The sequence below is a fragment of the Schistocerca gregaria genome, chromosome 2 (assembly GCF_023897955.1).
Source record: "Schistocerca gregaria isolate iqSchGreg1 chromosome 2, iqSchGreg1.2, whole genome shotgun sequence".
NCBI classification, from domain to species: Eukaryota; Metazoa; Arthropoda; class Insecta; order Orthoptera; family Acrididae; genus Schistocerca; species Schistocerca gregaria.
In genome coordinates, this window is record NC_064921.1 from 489,491,950 (window position 1) to 489,519,863 (window position 27,914).

At 36.9% G+C, this 27,914-nt stretch overlaps 1 protein-coding gene across 1 annotated transcript in view; it reads right to left on the reverse strand.

The window, feature by feature from the left end:
- Window positions 1-27,914, reverse strand: part of LOC126327663 (esterase FE4-like) — a 139,963-nt gene that overhangs the window by 24,960 nt on the left and 87,089 nt on the right. The window contains exon 7 of the mRNA XM_049995906.1: window positions 15,013-15,178. Within this exon, the coding sequence (XP_049851863.1) occupies window positions 15,013-15,178 (166 nt within the window). The remainder of the gene's footprint in view (window positions 1-15,012; window positions 15,179-27,914) is intronic.

A 27,914-nucleotide genomic window follows, 5' to 3' on the forward strand; every position in this document is an offset into this window, starting at 1 on the left:
GCTCAAAGAATAACTGACAATATCCATCATGATTCCTACTTTGCATAAATGAATGCTATGTGTAATAGAAAATTTTTACCTCCTAATCAAGCAGAGAAATGGAAAATTATAGGGCAAAATTTATTTTTGAGAGACGGTGGTGTTTATGCATACACGGTATGGACACTTTGGAATAAAAAAAAGTGTATAGCCCACATGAACAAGTTGTATTAATTTAAAACGTTGGATCATAAGGTAGCATCTTTAATTAGTACTTGTGAAACCTGTCAGAAAGTAAACGAGAGTAACACTCATGTTAGATATGAAATGTATCCAATCATCCTTAAGGCATTACACAATCTTACAGCAGCCGACTTCTTCAAACCAATTTCGAAAGGGAAAGGAGGAGTCTTGTACATTTTTATCCTCATAGAGTGTTGGTCTAAGTATGTCTGTCTAGCAAATACACCAACAGTGATACACTGTCTGCAACAATATTTTCTTGAGATGGGCAAACAAAAATGATTCCTCTCCGATAATGGACCAATATTTGTTAGTAACAACTTTAAAGAATTCTCAGCATGGTAAGATATTCATCAGGCATTAATCTCCAACTGTAATCTGTCTTCTAACCTGAATGAAAGGGTTATGAAAGAAATTGGGAAATTATGCCATACATATTGCCTTGAAAAACATACGTCATGGGCAATGAAAGTTAAAGACTTTGAACTTATTTCAAATGAATTACCACATTTATCAAATGGATTAACACCTTTGGAAGTAATAGGTAAACCCTTTGTGGGAAAACCCCTTATTAAATATTTTACTTGGCCAGAACAACCTACTGTTGATCACCAACTTAATCAAACAATAATTTCTAAGAACTTGATCGAAAGAGCACAACGAGTGAGTAAATATAACAAGAAGGCTGTCAAACCTAAGTATAACATTAAGGACCTAGTCTTAGTAAAACAGAATTTTCAGAGGCCTGCCTTTTTTTTCAAAAGTATGAGGGGCCTTACCGAGTGCAAACGGAGGTACATCCAAAAGCCTTAGTTTTAGTGGATCCCCTAACAGGATCAGAAAATGAAAATACAATGTAAACGACATAAAGTTGTATATCCTCTAGTGATGTTAACATTCTGTCATCTGTGTTAACAGGCGGAGTGATGACCATCGGATCCCTAGTTGTTTTCGGTGTTTCTTCAAACTTAGTTTTCCTCCATCGAATTCCCTTAAATTCTTAAACTATTGGTAATCTATTCTTGAATTTTTAAACTATCCTATAATTTTAGTATGTAGGAAACCGGATATGACAACAAGATTAGGACCAGTTGAAGAGAATCACAGATAAATAGTGATCTCTAGACATGAAATGAAACAAATAGAATATAATACTAGTATAAAGATAATGTCATGGTACTATTCAAACAAAGTGATACCCAGACATCATTAACTGAATGGAGTACTTTATATGTGTATGAAATATAATGTAAAGTGAATAATTAAACAATTATGTTATCTTAGTGTATAATTTTCTATTTTTGTAGAATAATTTTATACCTTTTGTGAGATGTATTGTAAATGGGAGGCTTTGTATCACTTTTGGAACGTGTGGGTAGTGTAAGTACAAGCATGACTAACACTCGCGGGCAAGTGCTCTACCAGCATGACTCGCGCTTCGGAAGCTCAGATGGTAGAGCACTTGCCCGCGAAAGGCAAAGGTCCCGAGTTTGACTCTCGGTCGGGCACACAGTTTTAATCTGCCAGGAAGTTTCATGACTAACACTAATCACACACACCACTTTTCAGACAACCCTCGCAGCCAAGTGTAACTGATTCTTCCCCATTCGCCATTCCGTAGGGGTTGCTAAGATTTGTTTTCAAGGGCTTCAAAGGTGAAGGTGAGAATGACCATTCTGTAGGAAACATTTAACATCATACCTCCTCGGCTTCTCACTCAAGTACCAGCGAAGTAGTGATCCTGGGGAAAAGGGATGGGAAGGGTTTTCCTGTCTTTGGGGCTGTCTCCTTCCTCTTCTTTGATCTTAGCCACCAGTTCTACTTTTTCCTTTCTTGCTTCCCATGTGAGTACTGGTCTACCTTTCCCTCTTTCCATACGCGTATACTTCTATCGCTGAAGTCCTTCTTATTTTCCGTGGTTTCCAGTAACCTTCAATTTATTTCATATAAGTAGGCTGAAGTATCAGGATACACAAACACACATCTTCATACAAACAAAGATATACTTAAGCACAAACAGAAGAATTACGAATTAGAAACCTTAAGTGATGTCAGAACTGCCAAGGGATTTGGAGAATAAAGATATATGTTCATCTGAGGCGATGCACATATTACATTGTTGATGTGTAATGGTTCTGCATCATTATCTTTTTGTCACATACATCCGAGTTGATGATAGTATATTTCATCAAAATATTGGGGGATTGAAGAATAAAAGTACTAAAGATGTTAAACAAAGTTCAAGATAGTCACAAAAGTAAAGTGAAAAATACTGTTAGTATATTTCATCAAAATATTGGGGGATTGAAGAATAAAATTGATGAGCTTCTGCTTTGCTTAGAAGATATAGAAACTGAAAATGTAATAGATGTACTATGCCTGTCTGAGCATCACATTGTCACTGATATGCAAAAGGTTAGCATCAATGGGTACAAATTAGCTGCACATGTAAGTAGAGATAATATGAGGAGAGGAGGAGTTGCCATATATGTCAAAAGCTTCCACAGTGCAAAAAATTTAGAAACTAAAAAATTTTGTGTAGAGCAACATATGGAAGCATGTGCCACTGAACTTAAACTAAATGATGGCACTTTCATAATTGTAACAGTGTATAGGTCCCCCTCAGGGAATTTCCAGCTATTTCTAGAAAACTTGGATGCTTTGTTGTGCTATCTGTCAGACAGGGGGAAGCAAAATATCATTTTTGGGCAATGTTGATTCCCTGAAAGAATGTAACAGGAAGAATGACCTGGTAGTATTACTCAGTTCTTTCAATTTGAGCTCCATCATTGATTTACCTACTCGGATAGCAAAGAACAGCAGTACATTGATAGATAACTTTTTTATAGACCAAGATAAGTTTAAGGACATAAATGCTTATCCTGTTGAGAATGGTCTTTCAGATCATAGTGTACAGCTTGTTACAGTACATGACATAGCTCCATGCAGTATAATAAATCAGACTTTCAAAGCAGTGCGTTCAATTAACAATATAAATATTGCAAACTTTAGGGAAAGCCTACAGCAGCTAGACTGGGATGAAGTGTATAAGGAACCCGATGCAAACTTGAAATATAACTTATTTCACAATACATTTTTAACGGTATTTGAAAATTGTTTTCCCAAGAAAATAGTTAAACATAATTCCAAGAAAACATATAAAAAACATTGGCTAACTAAAGGAATAAGAATATCTTGCAACCGTAAAAGAGAACTGTATCTAACAGCAAGAAGGAGTACTGACCCCGAAATTGTTCAATATTATAAAAACTATTGTGCGGTACTAAGAAAAGTTATTAAAAAGTCCAGAAGCATGTGTATCATGTCTGAGATCAGTAACTCTGATAATAAAATTAAAGCAATTTGGAATATTATTGAAAGGGAAACAGGGCAACCAAGAGCACAGGAAGACTTTAGTGCAATAAAACTGAATGACAAGTGCACTAACAAACAATCACAAATTGAAAATATTTTGAATAATCATTTTTTAAATGTTGTGGAGAAAATAGGATCTAGATCTTCACTAGGAGAGGCAAGGCTATTAATTGAAGAGGCCATACCTGCGCAGTTTGAAACAACTGTAATTCCACCAACCTCTCCCTCTGAAATCAGTAAAATAATAAACTCACTGAAAAGTAAAAGCTCTTACGAATTGATGGCATTTCCAGCAAAGTACTTAAAGCTTGTTCCCCACAGATAAGTAGGATTCTCAGCCACGTATGTAATAGCTCTTTGGAGCAGGGTGTTTTCCCTGATAGACTGAAATATGCCATTGTAAAACCATTGCATAAAAAGGGGGATACGTCGGATGTCAACAACTACCGCCCAATCTCTCTTCTGACAGCTCTATCAAAAATTTTTGAGGAAGTAATGTATTTAAGAGTAGCCTCCCTTATTTGTAAAAATGAAGTACTAACAAAATGTCAGTTTGGTTTTCAGAAAGGCTTTTCAACAGAAAATGCTATATATGCTTTCACTGATCAAATATTAAATGCTCTGAATAACCGGACATCACCCATTGGTATTTTTTGTGATCTCTCAAAGGCCTTTGATTGTGTAAATCATGGAATTCTTTTAGATAAGCTAAATCATTATGGTTTGAGTGGGGCAGTGCACAAATGGTTTAATTCATACTGGAAGAATGCAGAAAGTTGAAATAAGTGGTTCGTGTAATGTTAAAACAACAGCTGATTCCTCAAACTGGGGTGCTATCAAGCACAGGGTCCCACAGGGTTCGGTCTTAGGTCCTTTACTCTTCTTGATATACATCAATGACTTACCATTCCACATTGATGAAGATGCAAAGTTAGTTCTTTTTGCTGATGATACAAGTATAGTAATAACATCCAAAAACCAATAACTAAGTGATGTAATTGTAAATGATGTTTTTCACAAAATTATTAAGTGGTTCTCAGCAAACGGACTCTCTTTAAATTTTGATAAAACACAGTATATACAGTTCCGTACAGTAAATGGCACAACTCCAGTAATAAATATAGAATTTGAACAGAAGTCTGTAGCTAAGGTAGAATTTTCAAAATTTTTGGGTGTGTCCATTGATGAGAGGTTAAACTGGAAGCAACACATTGATGGTCTGCTGAAACGTCTGAGTTCAGCTACGTATGCTATTAGGGTTAATGCAAATTTTGGTGATAAGAATCTCAGTAAATTAGCTTACTATGCCTACTTTCATTCACTGCTTTCGTATGGCATCATATTCTGGGGTAATTCATCGTTGAGTAGAAAAGTATTCATTGCACAAAAACGTGTAATCAGAATAATTGCTGGAGCCCACCCACGGTCATCCTGCAGACATCTATTTAAGGATCTAGGGATCCTCACAGTATATATATTCCCTTATGAAATTTGTTGATAATAATCCAACCCAATTCAAAAGTAATAGCAGTGTGCTTACCTATAACACCAGGAGAAAGGATGATCTTCACTATGCAGGGTTAAATCTGACTTTGGCACAGAAAGGGGTAAATTATGCTGCCACAAAAGTCTTTGGGCACCTACCAAACAGCATCAAAAGCCTGACAGATAGCCAACTAACATTTAAAAATAAATTAAAAGAATTTCTAGATGACAACTCCTTCTACTCATTGGCTGAATTTTTAGATATAAACTAAGTAAAAAAAAACAAAAAAAACTTAATCATTAGTGTCATGCAATATTTTGTGTAATGTAATTTCTTGTACAGACATCTTTTATTAACCTGACACGTTCCACATCATTACGAAGTGTCGTATTCATGATCTATGGAACAAGTATTAATCTAATCTAATCTTATTACAGTGTTGATATGTGATGGTTCTGCATCATTATTTTTTGTTGCTCTCAAAAATATATTTACATGTGCCATTCTAGTACTTTGAGAAAATGCATAATATCTACTGGGGGTTGGTGAATACAGGTAGACATAGCATCTACTATGTGTGGGCATGATATCTGTTTATATGGTGAAAGTGAGGAGTGAAAGAGGACTCTGGGTATTAGATGAAGTATTAGAAAGTGGAAAAGAAGAATAAAGTAGCTTTCTAATTTTACCAGAGAATATTTAAGAATAGTATTCATAAAGGTGTATGCTAGGGTGATGAACTAGGAAGCCTACTCAAGAACGATACCAAGGGTGCACTCGACATTCATTGGATAAGAAAAAGGGCGGATAGGCAGACCTATGAAAGGCTGACCTATACTGCATGGATAGGGGCACTAAGAAGGGGATTGGCCTGTACCATAGGAGAATAGGAACAAGAAAGGCGAGTACCTACCAAAATGGAAGGAGAAAGGGTACTCCTAGGATCAACCCATGTAAAATATAGTTACTGCTTCTAAAGGGAAAACTGCAGTATTGTGACAGAAACCACACATTTAAAGGGATGAGTCTGGTAAGTTTGAATTCTATGCATCAATACCCAAAGTTCTTCCACATTACAATAAGTAATGAATAAGTACATGCTTAGGAAAAATAGTTTTGAAAGTAAGAACAAAGTAGCATAGTATTCATGAGTTATGTGCACTAGTAGGAATTCATGATTGGAAGAAGAATAGAAAACAAAGGTGTTTTTTTTTTTTTTTTTTTTTTTTTTTTTTTTTTTTTTTTTTTTTAAATTGAAAAGAGCTAACTCACAACGTGGATTGAAAGGTTCACATTTTGTAATTGTGGTAAAATCTGCAAGGTTATTAGTAAAAAAGAGAGGTACTGTTAAAAGATAAAAAATTATCACCTTGTGTAATATTATTGTACATAATGAATATGTATAAAATATTATGTGTTTGAGCTAAGGGAAGGGATATGTAGGGCCTCAAGAATTTTGGTGTAAATTCTAGAAACTCTCAGCCTTCAACCATCTCAAACATCCAATATTTTAGGTACAAGTATGGGAGAGTGACAACATTTCTACCGATCCACTTGTTTCTATGTGCAAGTTGGAAGTTTGTTACAGGAAGACTGTAAGAGGGGTGAGTCACTGACGACGACAAGTGTTTGCCGCCAGCATCACAGAAGATGGGAGGAGAACTCAAGGAATAATTATGTTGTATTCTTTGATGTGTTAGTGTCTGTGGTGATTGTAAAAAAGACTATTGAACCGGTGATAGATTGCTATGCACATTCATTTACTAGACTTGCTTGAGACTAGAGACCTTTGAATTACTTCTTGTCTTGGCTAGGAGTGAAACAAGACACATGTATGCTATTTGAATATGTGTAAATGAGACTAATGTGTAAGAAATAAATTATCTTGCAGAAGTTATTACCTGTGAAAGTTGAAAATATAAAGTGATTTAACTGGGAAGTATTATATGAGTACCAAAATTATTTCAAGGATATAGAAATATTTTAATAATGTCTATGTAGGACCTTATTCCATGTTTTTGAGTTTATAGCCACTTCTCTACCTACTGTAAAGTGATTTCAACTTGTATAAATCTAGGAGCATCTGTTCTTCATCTGTGACGTTCAAATGGTTTTCTGTTTTGTAGAGCATATCTGCAGAAATAACATTACATTGTCTTGCATTTACATGAGAAGCTCATTTTTCTTATTTAATTAGAGTCTAATGTTTTGATAGAAAGTCCAAATGCGTTACAATTTTTATCCTTTGTACTGTCCAAGAGTCCACTTCTTTGTCTCATCATTTATTAATGCAACTGAGTCTATAATTATTTAGCTGCTTTCTCTTTTGGAAGACTTTGCCCTCAAGTAGGTCCAATGAAAATATTGGACATCTCAGCTGTTGGATACAAATTGTTCTGGTTACAACAAATAGTTCTGGAAATTGATCATGGAAGTAATCTCTTAGAAAAAGCTCCCTGTCTTGTCATTGTGTTCCTGAACTGTGTGGTTCATATGGAAATTTTTGTCTACAGTTTCCAGAGCAGCAAAGCCATTGGAGAAATCTAGGATGAAGCTCAACCCACACTTTTCTCAAGTGACATGCCGTTATAGAGACTTTGGGTCAAGGCAGTCAGGGAGATATAGTATCTCTTGATTTCTGAAAAGCATCTGGTTTGGTACCACATCTATACTAATTATCAAAAGTATGGTCGTATGGGGTATCAAGAAAAATTTGTGACTGTACTGAGAATCTTTCGGTAAGGAGAGTACAGAAAATCATCTTGGATGAAGAATTATAGACGTATGTAGGATCAACTTTTGATATGCCCCAGGAAAGTGTGCTGGGACTCTTGCTGTTAATGTTGCATATTAATGAACTTGCAGACAATGCTAATAGTAGCCTCAAACTTTCTAGAGGTGATGCAGGTATCTACAATGAAATACTGCCTGAAAAAACCTCTAAACATTCATTTAGATATTAGTAAGGTTTGACAGTGGTAAAATATTGGAAAATTGCTTTTATGTTCAAAAATATAAAACTGTTCACTTCACAAAATGAAAAACTATGACTATAGTATTAATGAGTTACAGCTGGAATCAGTAAACACATACAGGTGCCTTCATGTAACACTTCATAAGGATATGAAATCAAATGATCACATAGGCTCAATTGTGGGTAAAGCAGATGGCAGACTTCTGTTTATTGGTAGAATACTAATGAAATGCAATCAGTTAACAAAGGAGACTGTGTACAAATCACTCACAGAACCATCCTAAAATATTACTCATGTCTGTGAGACCCATAACAGAACTAACAAGTGATACTGAAGATGTACAGAGAAAGGAAACATTAATGGTCATAGGTGTTTTTGTCCCACAGGAGAGTGTTGTAGAGATGTTGAACTAACACATTCTCGAAGATAACATAAATTATTGCAAGAAAGCCTACATACAAAGTTTCAAGAAACAGCTTTAAATAATGACTCTTGGAATGTACTACAACCCCCTATGTATCACTTCCATAGGGATTAACTGTAGCACACATGGAGGCATTTAAACAATCATTCTTTCTGTGTCCCATACATGAATGGAACAGAAAAATCTCTAATAACTGGTACAGTAGTATGTACCTCCTGCCATGCATATCACATTGGTTTGCAGAGTATAGATGTAGACATAGAAGCTAGTAAACCTGCAGTGTCTCTTGAACCTCTTGCTTGATCTGGCAGATTTTACCATATTTCAATTATCTACATTAACTTTATAGCTGCCAACTACAGCTCCCAGCAGTTTTATTTCTGTCTGAGCTGCTGACAGATCATCTTTAAGATGGGATTCTCTTTTTCCAAATTTGTGGAGTGATGCAACTGCTGCAATATAACAGGCTAACCACATCTCTACCAAATATGATGTTTCCATATCGTCTGACATGAAAAAGTGTAGGCAGTCTTCACATTGTTGACCATTTCTCACTCTTTGTGTCAGTTTCCATACTTGTTTATTGTAATGATAATTTTTTTTATTGGAACATATATTCAGCAGTAGTTGTTCAACAAAAAAATGAGATTAATACATATCTTTTTGGAGTTTTATTTAATATTTGGCAAGAATGAGTAAGCCTGATGCTCTGAGGGCTTTGTACAATCTCAGTGACTTTTGGCTGTTATTCATATCAATACTGGAAAGACATCAATCCTGGGAATTCCAAGACTTTCCAGAATGTTTTAATATTAAGTTTTAAGTTAAAATTTTTGGTGTAATGTCACATTTGCTATTGTTGTTGTTATTATTATTGTGGATTTCAGCCCAAAGACTGTTTTGATGCAGCCCTCCATACTACCCTATCTATGGAAGCCTCCTCATCTTCTAATAACTACTGCACCCAACACCATTTTGAATCTTGTTATTATAACTACTGAGGCAAAAAGGTCTTAACTGATGGACAGACAAACAGATAACAATTGAAAAAAATATTTTTATCATTTGATATAATTAAAAGTTAACAATTTCCAGATTTTTGCCCTTATCAGTACTGTGAAATTTAGTTTCTTGCCAAATTTCACGATTCTAAGCCAATGAGAACTACCTTATGGATTATGTAGAGTGAGTTTGAAGTATCCGAATATGTGACAAAAATGGCCATATCTATCAATTGAATCAACTTAGAACCTTAAATTTATTACACTGCTAAGGGATCCTAGACTTAAGTGAGTGACAAATTTCAACTTGATATGTCTATCAGTTTCCGAGAAAAAGGGTTTATAACAGCTGGACAGACAAACAGAGAACACAGTGAGTCCATAAGTTTCCAATTTTACTGACTGAGGTATAGATTCCTAAAACAATAAATGACTTGTGAAACCAGTATGTAGTTTATGCAAGTAACTTGTACATTAATAAATGTTTTCACATAAGATGATTATTCTTGTGCATATTTAAACTGCCACAACTGAAGAGTGTGAGATGAGATGAAGCTGCATTCACTGTACAAGTATAAAATGTGCCATTTTTATAATTGAAACACAGTAATGAAACACATTATTATTATTCCCTAAAGTGACGGGAAGCACATCACTGCGCTTTGGAAAATATTGACTATTTTTTACAACAGTTCTGCAGTAAATATAGTGCAGTCACTGTATCATGGAATTGTGTGTGTGTGTGTGTGTGTGTGTGTGTGTGTGTGTGTGTGTGTGTGTGTCAACAAATAACTTTTAGACTTCCTGAAGGGAGAGGAATGTTGGGGGAAACAAACACTGCCTCCTCTCACAGGGCCAGCAGCCTACAAACATGTTGCATTTTTCTGTGAAAGCAGAGGTGACACATGGTCACAGGGCCTCCCAATTCATTATTGTATTGTAAGAGTCTTGCTCAAATCCTATGATGTACCATGATAACTCTCTTCACTCATTCAAAATAAGAAAAGAAATTAAGAAGTAACACACAACACAAATCAAAGCAAGCTCAGAAAGCATTCAGTGATGACTACAGCACTATTGCTCACTGAGGCTGGCTGCATTATAAGAGTGATAATTCAGGCCCAGAGTAGCTTTGCTGTCCTTGAATGTCTGACACTTAATTAATGTAAATACATGTATGTTAATAATTGTACAGTTGCAGATGAACTTCTAATTAACTTTCATGTCTACAGCAGCTTTTTAATTCCCCATTAACGTATCTACCCCTTTTAATTCCACATCATAATGCTGAGAAATTCTGAGTGTAGTACACAGAGACTTCAGGCAGTGCTAAAATCTCTTAAGTCAGAGATGATGTGCAGTTCAGGAGTTCTACAATAGGAATTGTCATGTACCCAATCTATGAGATATAGTTGATTTTACATTCACTGAAAATTAGTAGAATAGAAGAGTTGGTCACTTGATAAAGATGAAAAAATGGGGCATGAAAGAATAAATAATCTTAATTTTTTATTTATATTAGTACCTTTCAGTGACTTCTTCTACAGTGTGACTGTTAAAACAGACCACTCTAATGGATCCATACAAGATGGACTTCTATTAACCGGGAGTAAGAACCTATCACTGGATGGCAATTTTGTGCTTTCATAGCTGATTCCCCTCTATCTTACCAAACTTTTATTGGTGATCTATTTGAACTACAGTTTTAGCCTCATGGTGGAGATCTGGCACATGCTAACTGCTCTCCTCTTTTAATGAGAACTGTGTTTTAGGACTAAATTTAATAAGGGGTGAACTTTTTAGACCTTGAGTCTATTATGACACAGCTTTGGTATTTTACTAGAGCATGAGTTTTGACACTTTCAACTTGCACCTTACGATATATAAATTCCAAGCTTAGTCATTCAGTGATCAACTTTTTATAGGTTATGCAGTTAATTGGTTTACTACTTGAATGTTGGGACATTGTACAATGAGAAGCAAAAAGATTGTCTGGCCTGAATAATTTAGAGTCCAAGGACAGAGCATTGTGCATGCCCAAGTTCAGAAGTGCCAGTGTTCACAACTTTAGTGGTATGTGGAGTTTCAGCCTGGTGTTTACATGATCAAATAGAATCAATATAATAGTTTGGATACAGTATATGCAAAGATTCATTGCAATTTACAAATAATATCATTTCTTTTGAAAATCATTATTCAAGGACATAGCAATGGTTGAAATATAAGAATTCCACATTGGTAGAATTACTACAATGACAAGCATTTCACATCTGTTTCAGTGATTGACTGGATAGGCTGGTGGTTTACGAACATAAAGGGTGAGTGTTTGAATCTAACTGGATTCAGTTGTTATCTTCTTTTACTTATAGCTGCGCAAGTAATATTTTAAACCTTAATTCATGAGAAATTGCACAATTTTAGGCTTTTCTAGGTTCCACATTATTTCAAAAGATTACATTTTATAATAGTCTATACTTTAAACAAATGGAAAAATGGTCATTGTAAAAATATTGAAAATGATTATATTTATTTGTAATTACTTCGACCACCACCTGACATCTCTATAGTTTTCAGCTAAGAGAAATATATAAGCTGACTGGCATACATCAAAGGTCTGCTTCAAAATGACTGATGTGAATGTTCAAGACTGAATAATTCCTCTCTTTGAAATGCTGTTAGTGCATCTGAGGCAGGACATCATTATGGTGTTGATTCTACCCCAGCAAGAGGATGTGTTAAACGATTTAGAGATGATGATGAGGTAGTAAGATGCCCAATACCTGGAAGACCATATGTCTCTACATGGAGGAAAGATGAAGAATTTGTGAGGGTGGCCCAGAATGCTCCTTTGGCAATCATCCAGGAGCTAAGGAAAGCTTAACATTTCCTGGGCTCATCAAGAACTGTTCTCAGAAGACTGAAGGGCCATGGAATCAGATTCTGTCTTGCTCTTATCACAGAAACAATGTCTGATGAACAAGCCATGGATAGGAAAGTCATTTTCACTGATGATCGTGCAATTGTGTCCACAAGCAGAGGTCTTGCTCTTGTTTACCACACAGATGGACAACAATATGACACACACTTTGTTCCCACATACAGTAGAAGTGGACACATAAATGTAAAATGTTGGACCTGGATGTCTTATATAGGTGTAGGAACTTCAGAATTTATCCACATTAAGTTCAATTCAGCATGCTTGAACATTTTCTTGGAGCTTGACTTTGGTACCCCAAAAGATGTCTCATTTACTAACATTGGAAAATCCAGCATAGAATATAACAATATAATGAAAAGGATTCTTGCTACTCACCATACAGTGGAGATGATGAGTTACAGAAAGGTACAACAAAAAGACTGTTGAAAAGCTAGATTTTGACCAACAGACTGGTTCCAGCTGCCAGAGACAGTGGTCATGTGTGTGTGAGTTGTGTTTGTGTGCATTTGTGTTTATGCATGTGTATGTTGTCTATTTTTTACAAAGGGCTTGTTGGACAAAAGCTAACTTTCCAACAGTCTTTATGTTGTGCCTTTCTGTGACTGAGCACCTCCGCTATATGATGAGTAACAACTATTATTTTCAGTATATTGCCACTTACCAACATGATAATCATCCATCACACACTAGCATTAGTATTCAGAACTGGTTTCAAAGAAGGGAGAATATTATTCAGTGCTTTCCATGACGTCCAAAGTCACCTGATCTCAGTCCCATACAGCATATATGGGTTCAACTTAAGAAGACTTTGCAGGACAATTGGCCTCCCCTCCAGGAATCGTGAATGTTCTATGGGATTTGGTTCATTCTTCATGGGAGATAGTTGCTGTGGATGAGGAGTTTCTCCATGGATTTGTAAATTCTCTGTCTCAAAGAAGCCAAGCTCTTCTTGATGCCAATGGCTTATGGACAAAATACTGAAGCTATCCATAGCCTACTCTTCATTTTGTTTTATTTCATTTTTCTATAAAGGGTCTATGCAGTTATTAGGCCAACAATATTTATTTCAAAATAGAACCTACTTGCTATTATAGTATTTGTATTTTTATGGGAGGTCAGATGAATATCACTCTTTAAAGAAGGTCATTTGTATTTTTATAGGAGATCGTATGAATATCACCTTTCAAGGAAGATAATTTTTATTTTTATTGGAGGTCAGATGAATATCACCCTCTGAGGATGATTATTTTTATTGTTACTGGAGGTCAGAAGTATTACCTTCCAAGGAAGATTATTTTTAGGCATCAAATTCACAAACCAACATTAGTCATTTACCGAAGGGAATATTTAAAAAAGAAAAAAATAGAAAATATAATTTAATAACAAAAAGTAAATAAAGCACACCCATTTGTGATGCACTAAAAAGGAAAATGCTGCAGTGAGATTCGAACTGACATATACTACAGCTGCCAGTACAGTAAGCTGACAACCTACCAAGGAGCTACTGATTTTCTCTTATTTTTAGCCTAGTAGATGAATAGGACTATTGTAGTTGAAGAAGGAATATTAAACTAGAAATAAGAGATATTGGAAGGCAGATCCACCTGCTCATGTAAATTGCGCATAAAGACTTGATAAAACATGCCAATCAGCTGATACATTTCTCTTAGCTGAAAACTATAGAGACACCAGGTGATGGTCGAAGTAATTACAAATAAATACATCCATTTTCAATATTTTTACTATGGCCATTTTTCTGGTTGTTTAACTATTAGGCTATTATAAAATGGAATCTTTTGAAATAATGTAAAACCTAGAAAAGCCTACAACTGCACAGTTTGTCATGAATTAAACTTTAAAATATTAATTGCACAAGTATTAGAAAAAGAAAATGACAATTGCATCTGGTTAGAACAGTTACGTAATCGAACACCCACCATTTATGTTTGTATAGCATCAGCCTATCCATCAGCCATTGAACCACACATGAAATGATCATCATTGTAGTAATACCACCAATATGGAGTTCTTATATATCAAGTATTTCTGCATGATCGAATAATGATTTTCAAAAAAAATGATACGATGTGTTAAACTGCAATGAATCTTGACATATAGTCTGTTCTAACTATTATACTCCTCCTATTTGATGATGTTAACACCAAGCTGAAGCTCCACAGACCACTATAGTTGTGAACACTGGCACTTATGAACTAGGGCATGCACAATGCTCTGTTCTTGGACTCTAAATTATTTGGGCTGGGCAAACCTTTTGCCTTTCATTGTACATTCTCCTTCGTCTTATGAAATGTAAAGTTATTGTCACCTGAAGATGCACTTATAATGATGTGTAACCTTTTTGATTGCCAAATAAAGAGAGCTCATGTGGCACTGAAGAATTTTCATTAATTTTCACAAAGCTTTTAAAGCATTTTTTAGGATTATTTTGGAAAGTTTGGAAATTTCTTTACAATAACAATGCTTAATTTTATTTGTTATGTAATTATGAGACCAGAGTGTTCTGTGAACACTTATTAATAAAAACAAAGTTTAATTACTTAAAAGAATATTACATATCTTATATGATATACCTTGTGTCCTAGCCAGCAGTTCATAACTTGTTATGCCTGCCAGATAAGGTACATAGTTATAACGTCCCTCTGCCATTAATATCTGTGGTTCCTCTGCCAGAAAAGCACCTTCATGTTCTGGTTCCAGAGTTGGTACCCATATAGTCATAAAGAAAGTTACACGGTCCTGAAACATACATTGTGCTAGATGGTAAGATTATTCTGAGATGTTTAAGCACATCACAGCTCATTACTGAAATTTATTTGCATTCCTCAGTTACAATCAATGACACTTGCACTATTTTCAAACCTTACCAGGTTGGAAGTAATAATTAAAAATGATTTGTATTAGAAGTAACTCAATGAAGAGACTAGATTCCCTACAATGAGTCCACGTATTAAAAAATTGCTTCCATTATGATTCCTACAGTTTTTCCAAGGTGTATATTGTTCAATGTTTTGATTTCTGCTGATCATTAAAACTGCAACACCAGGGGAATATCAAATAACCAAATTTTACTTATTGTGTCAATGCAATATTACATTTTTAGGTGCAATATTTAGCATAAAGAGCCACTAACTCTTGCAATAACAATAGCTCTAACCTACATGGGTACTGATTCCAACTGAGGTTGTATGGCAGATATGAGTATATTATTCTATCCTGCTTCAACCCTATACAAGGGCTCGTCAATTGTACTGGCTGTTGAGTGGTGGCCTACCTGATTCTCAGCAACCCATCACCAGTTGGTTTCAGTGAACTCTTCCCGCATATTCACAAAAGAGGGCTCCATCTCACCCTGGAGTCTGAATTTTAATGTTCCCCAATCTATCCCTCTGTCCTCAGGAAAGTAACAGCTCTGTAAGCTAGGATAGTGTTGTGTAGTTCTGTATGTGTCTGTCAAGAGTACTATGTGATTTGTCTCCTAAAGATAAGTACTGGCCAACAATTTCGACCCCTAGTTTCATATTCCCCATTCTCACTTATTTTTCAGTTAATAATGCTCACATAACATAAATTTCTCACCAACTTCACATTTTGCCCAAATTCTTCAACAGTTGACAGATTTTATTTTTGCTGGAGCCATAGTCACGCTAAAGTTTTTGAATGATGCTTCTGCTATTTGACTTTAACAATTTTTATTATATTGTTCTATGATTCATAGTTTAGCCTTAGGCCATTTTCAAGTACAAAAACTTACGCAATATATCAAAAGGCATCAGACTAGTATGAAATACAAGTCTTTATCAAAAAAGCATACCTTGTCATACAGACTAGATCTGTCTTAGTAAAAGTGGGAACGTCTATAAGAATGCCTATATATATTGCAGACTTCCATTTGGGGGCCCCGTAGCACAGCTGATATATGAAACTGCTAACCAATAAAGAGGTATGCTCCACATTATTGTGGCACATTGGTACATACAACAACTAAATAATACAAGAATATCGATGCTCTTGCATTATGATAGTTCACATCACAGTAAAGTAGATTAGTATAAATACATGATCATGAAAAATCGTGACAATCTGCAATCAAATCATCAAAATGCAAGAGTAATGGTGGATGTATTCTTAACTCCTTGAATAAATGTGAAACAGCAGGGAAAATCATCAAAACAGAAGCAAATTGTCAAAAGAAGGATTGGAGTATTTCATTTCCTCTTGATATGTTAAATACATTCCTTGCCATACCTATCTTAGAAATAGATATCAAGGAAGATGTAAGTAAGGCACAAGCAACACTTCTGCCATTATACAATAAAGAACACAGCAACTTTACATGAAATGTAACTTGTAGATAGATCAGTGAAGCAATATCGAACAATTAACAAAACATATAAAAAATACTAAACAAAATATTAAGGTAACTTGTATACCCAGAATGCCTTAAAATATTGGTAATCTATCATATTTATAAGAATGGTAACACAATGTACCTGATTGTTACTGACCCATTGCACTCATATCAGTAAATTCTAAAATGACAGAGATCTGTGTGCAACAGCAGATGTACCAATAGTCTGAATATAATGTTCTAATCTGTCAAGAACAGCATGGCAGTAGATCTATATTCTCCATTGTGAAATCAGTTGACATTACTTTAACAAATAACATACAACTTGCAATGTGTGCCTGCTTTATTTCTTCATATGTTGTCCTCAGTGTTGACATACTGTGTTGCTCCGCTGGTTGAAAAATGGGGTTAGAAGATCAACATTGACTACTGTAAATAATGTAGCCAACAGGTGTACATATGTGTTTCACAGTTCTTTACTTTCACTGTTCACAACCCCCATCTCCCTCCCCAACCAATAATACACAGTTATATGGCCAGTGCACCATTGTTTAGCTTTCGATAAGTCTCGTTAATAGGTTGCGGGCAAAAACACATATAGTGCTACAATAGTTTACTGTTGAACATCTGCAAGCAGTAAAAGCCTAACCAATCAGTTCACAGTTCTTGAAGTATTAACACACGATCTAATTGTGCTACACTTATTTCACAGTTAAGATGATGCATTGTTGTTGATCTAACCAATACAGATTCCTCATCTGAAACTTGGCTGTGGACTGACTGCCTTGGGACCAAAAATTGGGCCTTTATATATATCCTCACAATAATAGGCATTGAAACTACACATTGTTTGATGTTTAATTTTCAGAAATCACAATTAAAACTTAACTCATTAAATTAACTGAATACATCAAAAGATTGGTTCTTTTTAACTGTTTCTTCTGCTACAGGAGTTATGCTGAATTATTTGTTTAAATCATGAAATTAACCAATATCATCATGTAAACAATACTTTTGACAAAACTGTTAATTACTTTGGAATTAATTAAGGACTGGCTTTGCTAACATGTTTTTGAATAGAGCCAGATAGATCCTTAAAGAATACAATTACTTGTTCCTCCAAATGCTTACAATTATTGTAGAATTTATATTTCTTTATAAGTCAAGAATAGAATTTAAGTTACGAAACAATTACTGATTTCACCCTATAGTTAAAGATATTAACTAGAAATAGTCAAAATAAATTAGAAAATCAATCATACATAGAACTAACCACAAAATTAGTTCTAGTGTTATATTATTTAAAACTGAGGGCCAACCTTTCTCTTTTCTGAAAATTCAGATTATACTCACATATGTTAATGGTAATTAGTTACAAATGAAAAAACGAATTTTAAGAATGAATAAAGAAAAAGCCTTTGTTATGGTGTCCCATAAAATATTAATAAGAAATCAGCTTTCTTATAAGTATGATGTGGAACACAATATCAAAGTCTGAAGGTCAATGTACTATGTAGAAGGGGAGAACACCCTCCTCCTATTGCAGTCACATCTAAGCAACAGCATATCATTAATGTATGTTAACAACTGAAAATAAGATTCTATACCTGCTAGAAAAGGTGCCTTGGATAAGTTCTGTTTATTATGTATACTAATGGAAAAAAATCAGAACAGCAAAAATTAATTAATATAGAGTAATGAAATTTTGGGAATACATCTGTCCAGATCACATTTAAGAGATCCCACATTAATATAAGCACCACTGCAAATGTGAAATGCTGGGACATTAATAACCAGTGTATCTGCCAGAATAATGAGTGTGAACATGCAAATGTGTGTGCCTTGTGTTACACAGGCATCACATGCCAATTTGTGGGATAGAGTTCCATGCCTGTGGCATTTGGTGGGTCAGTACAGAGGCAGTTATTGCTGGTTGTGGATGATGCTGGAGATGTTGTCCAATGATGTCCCATATATGCTCGATTGGACATAGAGCTGGTGATTAAGCAGGCCAAGGCAACATGCTGACAATCTGTAGAGCACGTTGGGTTACAACAATGGTATGTTGGCTGGCAACTTTTCTAGGAGCACTTTGCGGTGTGGGGGAGTAGCCATGTATGTGAGAAATGTTATCCCATTTGAGTCATTTGATGTTTCAAAGTACTGCACTGAAATGTTGTGCAGGTATGGTTAAATTTAGTGGAGCTAAACTTCTTACTGTTGTTATTTGTAGATCCCCAGACTCTGATTTCACAACATTTTTGCTAAAGCTAGAAGAGGTTCTTGGTTCACTTTATAGGAAATACAAAAAGTTAGTTATATGTGGTGACTTCAAAAGTAATTGTATAAGTGATTGTGCAAGGAAAAGGATGCTGGTAGACCTCCTTAATTCATATAATCTTATGCAAACCATATTCTTTCCAACGAGTGTGCAAGGGAACAGTAGAACAACATGAACAATATTTTTGTTCATTCCTCTTTACTAGAAGGGCATTCTGTTAGCAAAAAGGTGAATGGCCTTTCAGATCATGATGCACAAATTTTAAGTCTAAAAGATTGTTGTGCTGCAACACATATTAAATATAGTTACCAACTTTTTAGGAAAGCTGATCCAGTTGCTGTAGAGACTTTTGTAAACCTTATCAAGGAACAAGAGTGGCAAGATGTTTATAGTGCTGATACAGTAAACGATAAATATAATGCTTTCCTCAAGACTTTTCTCGTGCTCTTTGAAAGTTGCTTTCCATTAGAATGTTCAAAACAGGGTACTAGCACAAACAGGCAGCCTGGGTGGCTGACTAGAGGGATAAGAATATCTTGTAGAACAAAGTGGCAATTATATTAAAACGTTAGAAATAGTCACAATCTAAATGCAGCAGCCCATTACAAACAGTATTGTAAGGTGCTTAAAAAAGTTATTAGGAAGGCAAGAAGTATGTGGTATGCAGATAGAATAGCTCAGTCTCAGGATAAACTTAAAACCATATGGTCAGTCGTAAAGGAAGTGTCTGGTCTGCAGAGACAGGTCGAGGATATAGAATCAGTGTGTAGTGGGAATGTCTGTGTTACTGATAAGTCGCATATATGTACAGTATGTAATAACCACTTTCTGAATATAGCAGGTGAACTAAATAGAAACCTAGTCCCAACAGGGAATCATATAGCGCTCATAGAAAAAAGTGTTCCGAAACTGTTACCTGAAATGTTCCTCCATGATACTGACAAGAGGGAGATTGAGTTAATAATTAAATCACTAAAGACCAAGAACTCTCATGGATATGATGGGGTATCTAGCAGAATACTGAAGTATTGTCCCATGTATGTTAGCCCACTACCTAGCCACATCTGTAACTTTTCCTTTAGGAGTGGTCGGTTTCCTTACCGATTAAAGTATTCGGTAGTGAAGCCACTTTATAAAAAGGGAGACAGGGATAATGTTGACAATTATAGACCTATTTCTATGCCATCAGTGTTTGCTAAAGTTATCGAGAAGGTTGTATATACAAGGTTACTGGAGCATTTAAATTCACATAATTTGCTGTCAAATGTGCAGTTTGGTTTTAGAAATGGTTTAACAACTGAAAATGCTATAGTCTCTTTTCTCTGTGAGGTTTTGGATGGATTAAATGAAAGGCTGCAAACATTAGGTGTTTTCTTTGATTTAACGATGGCTTTTGACTGTGTTGGCCACAAAGTATTACTGCAGAGGTTGGACCATTATGGAGTAAAGGGAGGAGCTTACAATTGGTTCACCTCTTACTTTAAGAACAGAAAGCAGAAGGTTATTCTCCACAATATTGAGAGTGGTAGTGATGTTCAGTCCCAATGGGGCACTGTTAAATGGGGCGTTCCCCAAGGGTCGGTGCAAGGGCCACTGCTGTTTCTTATTTATATAAATGATATGCCTTCCAGTATTACAGGTGATTGAAAAATATTTCTGTTTGCTGATAACACCAGCTTGGTAGTGAAGGATCTTATGTGTAATATTGAAACATTATCAAATAATGTAGTTCATGAAATAAGTTCATGGCTTGTGGAAAATAATTTGATGCTAAATCACAGTAAGACTCAGTTTTTACAGTTTCTAACTCACAATTCAACAAGAACTGACATTTTGATCAGACAGAATGGGCATATTATAAGCGAGACGGAACAGTTCAAGTTCCTAGGCGTTCGGATAGATAGTAAACTGTTGTGGAAAGCCCATGTTCAGGATCTTGTTCAGAAACTAAATGCCGCTTTATTTACCATTAGAACAGTATCTGAAATAAGTGACATTTCAACACAAAAAGTAGCCTACTTCGCATATTTTCATACGCTTATGTCATATGGTATTATTTTTTAGGGTAATTCTTCTGATTCAAAAAGGCTATTTTTGGCTCAAAAACAGGCTGTTCGAGCTATGTGTGGTGTAAGTTCAAAAACCTCTTGTCAACCCCTATTCAATAGTCTGGGAATTTTGACATTGCCCTCACAGTATATATTTTCTTTAATGCCATTTGTTGTTAGCAATACTAGCTTATTCCCAAGAGTTAGCAGCTTTCACTCAGTTAATACTAGGCAGAAATCAAATCTGCATGTGGAATGCACTTCCTTGACTCTTGTGCAGAAAGGAGTGCAGTATTCTGCTGCATCCATTTCCAATAAGCTACCACAAGAACTCAAAAATCTTAGCAGTAGCCCAAACACTTTTGAGTCTAAACTGAAGAGTTTCCTCATGGCTCACTCCTTGTATTCCGTCGAGGAGTTCCTGGAAGAGCTAAAAAATTAAGCAAATTGCAGTGTTACATTGTTGGTTTTCTTTACTTAAACTTATGACTTGTCACCTGAATATGTTTCTTATATTTCATTTTATCTGTTTCTACAATCTACAACTGAATATGTTTCTTATATTTCATTTTATCTGTTTCTACAATCGTGTTATAATTTCATATATTGACTCATTCCATGACCATGGAGACTTCTCCTTAATGTGGCCCAATGGAACAATAAATAAATAAATAAATAAAAATGTGGGTGAGTTTTATCTTGCCAGAAAACACCTCCTGGAATGATGTTCATGAATGGCAACACAAGATGCCAAACCACAATTCCAGGTGTAGGCCCACAACTGGTCTTCTAACCAACACATCACCAGTACCAAGGTAGCACTGGTTTTCATCAGAAAACACAACAGACCTCCACACTGCCCTCCAATGAGCACTCACTTGACACCACTGACATCACAAATGTTTGTGGTTTGGGGTCAGTAGAACGCACATGACAAATCATCTGGCTTGGAGCTGTTCTAGAAGTAGCCAATTTATAACAGTTTATTGTGTCACTGAGGTGACAACTGTCGCTCAAATTGCTGCTGCAGATGTAATATGATGTGCCAGAGGCATATCCTGAACACCACGGTCTTCCCGCTCGAAGCCTGGCATTCTTGTGACTGTACAGCCTCATGACCATGACTGCCAGGAATTATGTACAGTGGCTACATTCCTGCCAAGTCCTTCTGTAATATTGCAGAAGAAACATCCAGCTTCTCAAAGCCCTATTACATGATCTTGTTCAAACTCAGTGAGGATTGATAATGGTTCCTTGCTGCCAGAGATTCTTGATTAACATCAGCTCACCATGTGCAACCTGAAAAGTACTAATTTCCATGACCATTGCAGTGTGTATTTAAAGCAAACCTAATTTGCATCTTCATAGTGGTGCTGATAGAAATTCAGATAGACATTATCTTTCAGAGATGGAAACACACCTACCACTTTTGTTTTGTTGCACAATTTCTTGGTGTCACAATGTTTTTCCCTCTGTGTGTGTGTGTGTGTGTGTGTGTATGTGTGTAAATGATCCACTTTCCATATTGTCTTCTGAGACAGTATTGTATGCAGGTAACATCACACCATTTGTTTAGAATACAAGGTATTTAAAGGTAATTTCAGCAAACTCCCTTTCACCCTTGTGTATTTCTCATTTTCCTGTACTCTCCCATGCCAGATGCAGTTCATTGCACCCCATACCTAACACACTCCCACCCCCTTTCCTTATTCAAACATACACTTCATGGACTTCAGCTAACCAAGGTACATCTGCTGCCCTATCTATTCATGTGTATTCACCCTCCGACATGTACTCTAATGTATTATCATCTTTTTATTTATTTTTTCACTTTCATCTCATTCCACTTTTACACTAGTTTTACCTAGTTTTTGATTTTCACTGCAGGCCCCAATCACATATTTTTCTACCATATTTAATCAGTGTGATCTTTTTTGTGGTTTTCCCCACGTATTTTTACTTTATGTACTTGCTAGAATTTTTAATCTTCCAGTATGGAGCTCCTTCCATCAGCACCCACACAGTAAAGTTTCACTCTCCTTAGTTAGAACACAGCTGTGTATGCTGTTCCTGTGTTGTTGCCTAGCTCATGGAATCCTCCCAAATTGGCTGACCATCAAATTACCCTCTTTGGCTGCAATCTCTTCTTCCATGATGATCTTTCTCCGACCAGTTCCCACTAGTTCATAGCCCTCACCAACCTAGTCCTGTAAAAACCATGTAAATCAGGCCTGAACCTCCTTGGAGTATCTCCTATCCATCCATAAAATTCTCCTGATCTACAGGCCCAGATTGCTATATTACATTTCCCAGACTGAAATCTTTGCCCTCCAGGAACTAAAGCAGCATACACAAGACAGTCTGAAAACACTGTCTAATCTGTTCCCTGCAGACATGCAACTTGGACTGCTGCTACACACCACAAGAGTCTCCATTGAACCTCCTCCACATCCCATCGCAGTTGCCATATCCTACCTTGCAGACCTACTATAGTTAGCACACTGTCAGAAGCTCCTTGCTGCACCCTACAGAACTTGGAGCCTAAACAGACCAACAACACACTCATGAACCTGTCCTCCAAAAGCTCACTCCCACAGAAGTATCAGTCCTTTCCAAAGGTCTCACCTTTTGTTCCACTCCAAACATCAATCATGCTATGTATGTTGAAGACCTTCCCTCCTTCTCCTGGTCTCTACCCTGGAAACACTTTTTCATCACTATCCATATGAACCAGACTCAATCCAAAACCAATACTGAACCCTTGTCTATGCAGTTTACTTCTCGATCAAACTGTTATCCACCCTCACTGTCCTCAGATAATCCTCTATTGATTTTCCAGAATTTTCTAACCATTTGCCTTGTCTCGCCATCATTCTGAGAATCATCCAACATGGAAGCCAACCTCACATCTGCAGAAAGGACGGCAATCCACTACCTAAAAGCTGAAACCAACCTTAAACAGCCTATCAGCCAACAGAGGTTCCACTCCTTTGGTTATGAACCACTGGGATTACCTGGCAAAGGACTACTCCATCTATCATATATGTCCATTTTTAAGCCCTTCCACAATGACCCATCCCAAAAATCCAGTAGAACCTTAGGTACATCCCAGAACCTCTCCTAGGAACCCAGGAATCTCTCTCTCTCTCTCTCTCTCTCTCTCTCTCTCTCTCTCTCTCTCTCTCTCTCTCTCTCTCTCCTCCTTTCACTCTCTCCTCCACTCCCTGTATTCCTATCTTCTGCATGCTTCCAAAAGTTCACAAAATTACTTAGGACACCACATTGTGGCTGGTTATTGTGCCCCTAATCTCTGGAAAAACACCTTCAGCCTATTACCTGCAATGTGTCATTGTAGCCTAGCCAACCATAGTCATAACATCTGTAGTGCCAAGCAGTCCCTCTCCAGAAATGCCAACTTGTCTGGAAACTGATCTCCCATGCCTTATCTCACTAGTCACCACACTCCCATGGAGCATTCCTTGTCATGACTCAGTACTGTCCAGGACTGGAGCAACTGACTCACATTCTCCCCCAGGATTTCAGCTACCTCCTATCATGTCCTGAAATTAAAAATATCCTTCCCCTATCCTTCCAACCATTCCCACCATGGTATTCCTCCATTTGCCCAACCAACACAATTCCTTGTCTGTCCTTACTTCATGCCTGTTCCAACTCTTTACTTCATGGCTCATATTCCTGCAATAGACACCAGTGCAAGACCATCTCATGCATCTTCTCACTAGCACCTACTCCAGTCCTGTCAGAGGCATTTCCTGCTCCATTGAAGGCAGGGCTACCTCTGAAAGCAGCCATGTGATATAGGGGGCTTGTCACAGCAGATAATGCACTGGAAATAATTACAAGCTTTTACTCCATCATCCTCTGCAAAATGACCAACTGAAAGCGTGCACTCAGTCGACATCAATGAAGGAAGTTGGCACAGTGCAAAAGAGAATTTATTTTCCCTGTCACTCCTGCTCCTCCTCCTCCTCTGCCTCCTTCTAGATCATTCAAGGTAATGTGAATGGTTTGTTTGCTCACCATTAGTTGTTGTCCAGTATTGAATTTGTTCCACTTGACCCATCTATTGTTACAATCTACAACAATCAAAAGTGACAACACATTGCTGCCCACTGGGGATGAATCATGCAGCATCTGCTTTCTCAAATCAAGGTTCTCACAGTACATTCTTCACACAGGAGCAACTGGAAACCTAGGGAGCATTACCTTGATGGCAGAGCGTCCCTATGAATTGGGCACTTGTGATCAGGCCAAAATGAGATGCATGAAAACTGTGTATGTTGCCCATTCTGTACCTGACTTTCACACCAGCACCTGACACCACAGTCATGTAACAAGGCAGTCTTTTCCATATGTGGTAGTGACAGCAGTGTTCCCGTTCAAACATTTCAATTGTCACTAGTTTCCAGAAGGAGATTTTCACTCTGCAGCAGAGTGTGCGCTGATATGAACCTTCTGGCAGATTAAAACTGTGTGCTGGACCAAGACTTGAACTTAGTTGTCGTCCAGGATTGACAATCTCATTCTGGAAACATCCCCCAGACTGTCTCTAAGCCACGTCTCTGCAATATCTTTTCTTTAAGGAGTACTAGTTCTGCAAGGTTCGCAGGAGAGCTTCTGTAAAGTTTGGAGGTAGGAGACGAGGTACATCTACATCTACATCTACATTTATACTCCGCAAGCCACCCAATGGTGTGTGGCAGAGGGCACTTTATGTGCCACTGTCATTACCTCCCTTTTCTGTTCCAGTCGCATATGGTTCGCTGGAAGAACGACTGTCTGAAAGCCGTGCGTGCTCGAATCTCTCTAATTTTACATTCGTGATCTCTTCGGGAGGTATAAGTAGGGCGAAGCAATATTTTCGATACCTCATCCAGAAACGCACCCTCTCGAAACCTTGCGAGCTAGCTACTCCACGATGCAGAGCGCCTCTCTTGCAGAGTCTGCCACTTGAGTTTGCTAAACATCTCCGTAACGCTATCATAGTTACCAAATAACCCTGTGACGAAACGCGCCGCTCTTCTTTGGATCTTCTCTATCTCCTCTGTCAACCTGATCTAGTAGGGATCCCACACTGATGAGCAATACTCAAGTATAGGTCGAACGAGTGTTTTGTAAGCCACCTCCTTTGTTAATGGACTACATTTTCTAAGGACTCTCCCAATGAATCTCAACCTGGTACTTGCCCTACCAACAATTAATTTTATATGATCATTCCACCTCAAATCATTCCGCAGGCATACTTCCAGATATTTTACAGAAGTAACTGCTACCAGTGTTTGTTCCACTATCATATAATCATACAATAAAGGATCCTTCTTTCTATGTATTCGCAATGCATTACAATTGTCTATGTTAAGGGTCAGTTGCCACTCCCTGCACCAAGTGCCTATCCACTGCAGATCTTCCTGCATTTCGCTACAATTTTCTAATGCTGCAACTTCTCTGTATACCACAGCATCATCCATGAAAAGCCGCATGGAACTTCCAACACTACCTACTAGGTCATTTATATATATTGTGAAAAGCAATGGTCCCATAACACTCCCCTGTGGCATGCCAGAGGTTACTTTAACGTATGTAGACGTCTCTCAGTTGATAACTACATGCTGTGTTCTGTTTGCTAAAAATAATTCAATCCAGCCACACAGCTGGTCTGGTATTCCGTAGGCTCTTGCTTTGTTTATCAGGCGACAGTGTAGAACTGTATCAAACACCTTCTGGAAGTCAAGGAAAATAGCATCTACTTGGGAGCCTGTATCTAATATTTTCTGGGTCTTATGAGCAAAATAAAGCGAGTTGGGTCTCACACAATCACTGTTTCTGGAATCCATGTTGGTTCATACAGAGTAGATTCTGGGTTTCCAAAAACAACATGATACTCGAGCAAAAAACATGTTCTAAAATTCTACAACAGATTGACGTCAGAGATATAGGTCTATAGTTTTGCGCATCTGCTCGATGACGCTTCTTGAAGACTGGGACTACCTGTGCTCTTTTCCAATCACTTGGAACCTTCCGTTCCTCTAGAGACTTTTGGTACACAGCTGTTAGAAGGGGAGCAAGTTCTTTCGCGTACTCTGTGTAGAATCGAATTGGTATCCCGTCAGGTCCAGTGGACTTTCCTCTGTTCAGTGATTCTAGTTGCTTTTCTATTCCTTGGACACTTATTTTGATATCAGCCATTTTTTCATTTGTGAGAGGATTTAGAGAAGGAACTGCAGTGCGGTCTTCCTCTGTGAAACAGCTTTGGAAAAAGGTGTTTAGTATTTCAGCTTTATGTGTGTCATCCTCTGTTTCAATGCCATCATCATCCCGGAGTGTCTGGATATGCTGTTTCGAGCCACTTACTGATTTAACGTAAGACCAGAACTTCCTAGGATTTTCTGTCAAGTCTGTACATAGAATTTTACTTTCGAATTCACTAAATGCTTCATGCATAGCCCTCCTTACGCTAACTTTGATATTGTTTAGCTTCTGTTTGTCTGAGAGGTTTTGGCTGCATTTAAACTTGGAGTGAAGCTCTCTTTGCTTTCTCAGTAGTTTCCTTACTTTGTTGTTGAACCACGGTGGGTTTTTCCCATCCCTCACAGTTTTACTCGGCACGCACCTGTCTAAAATGTATTTTACAATTGCCTTAAACTTTTTCCATAAACACTCAACATTGTCAGTGTTGGAACAGAAATTTTCATTTTGATCTGTTAGGTAGCCTGAAATCTGCCTTCTATTACTCTTGCTAAACAGATAAACCTTCCTCCCTTTTTTTTTATATTC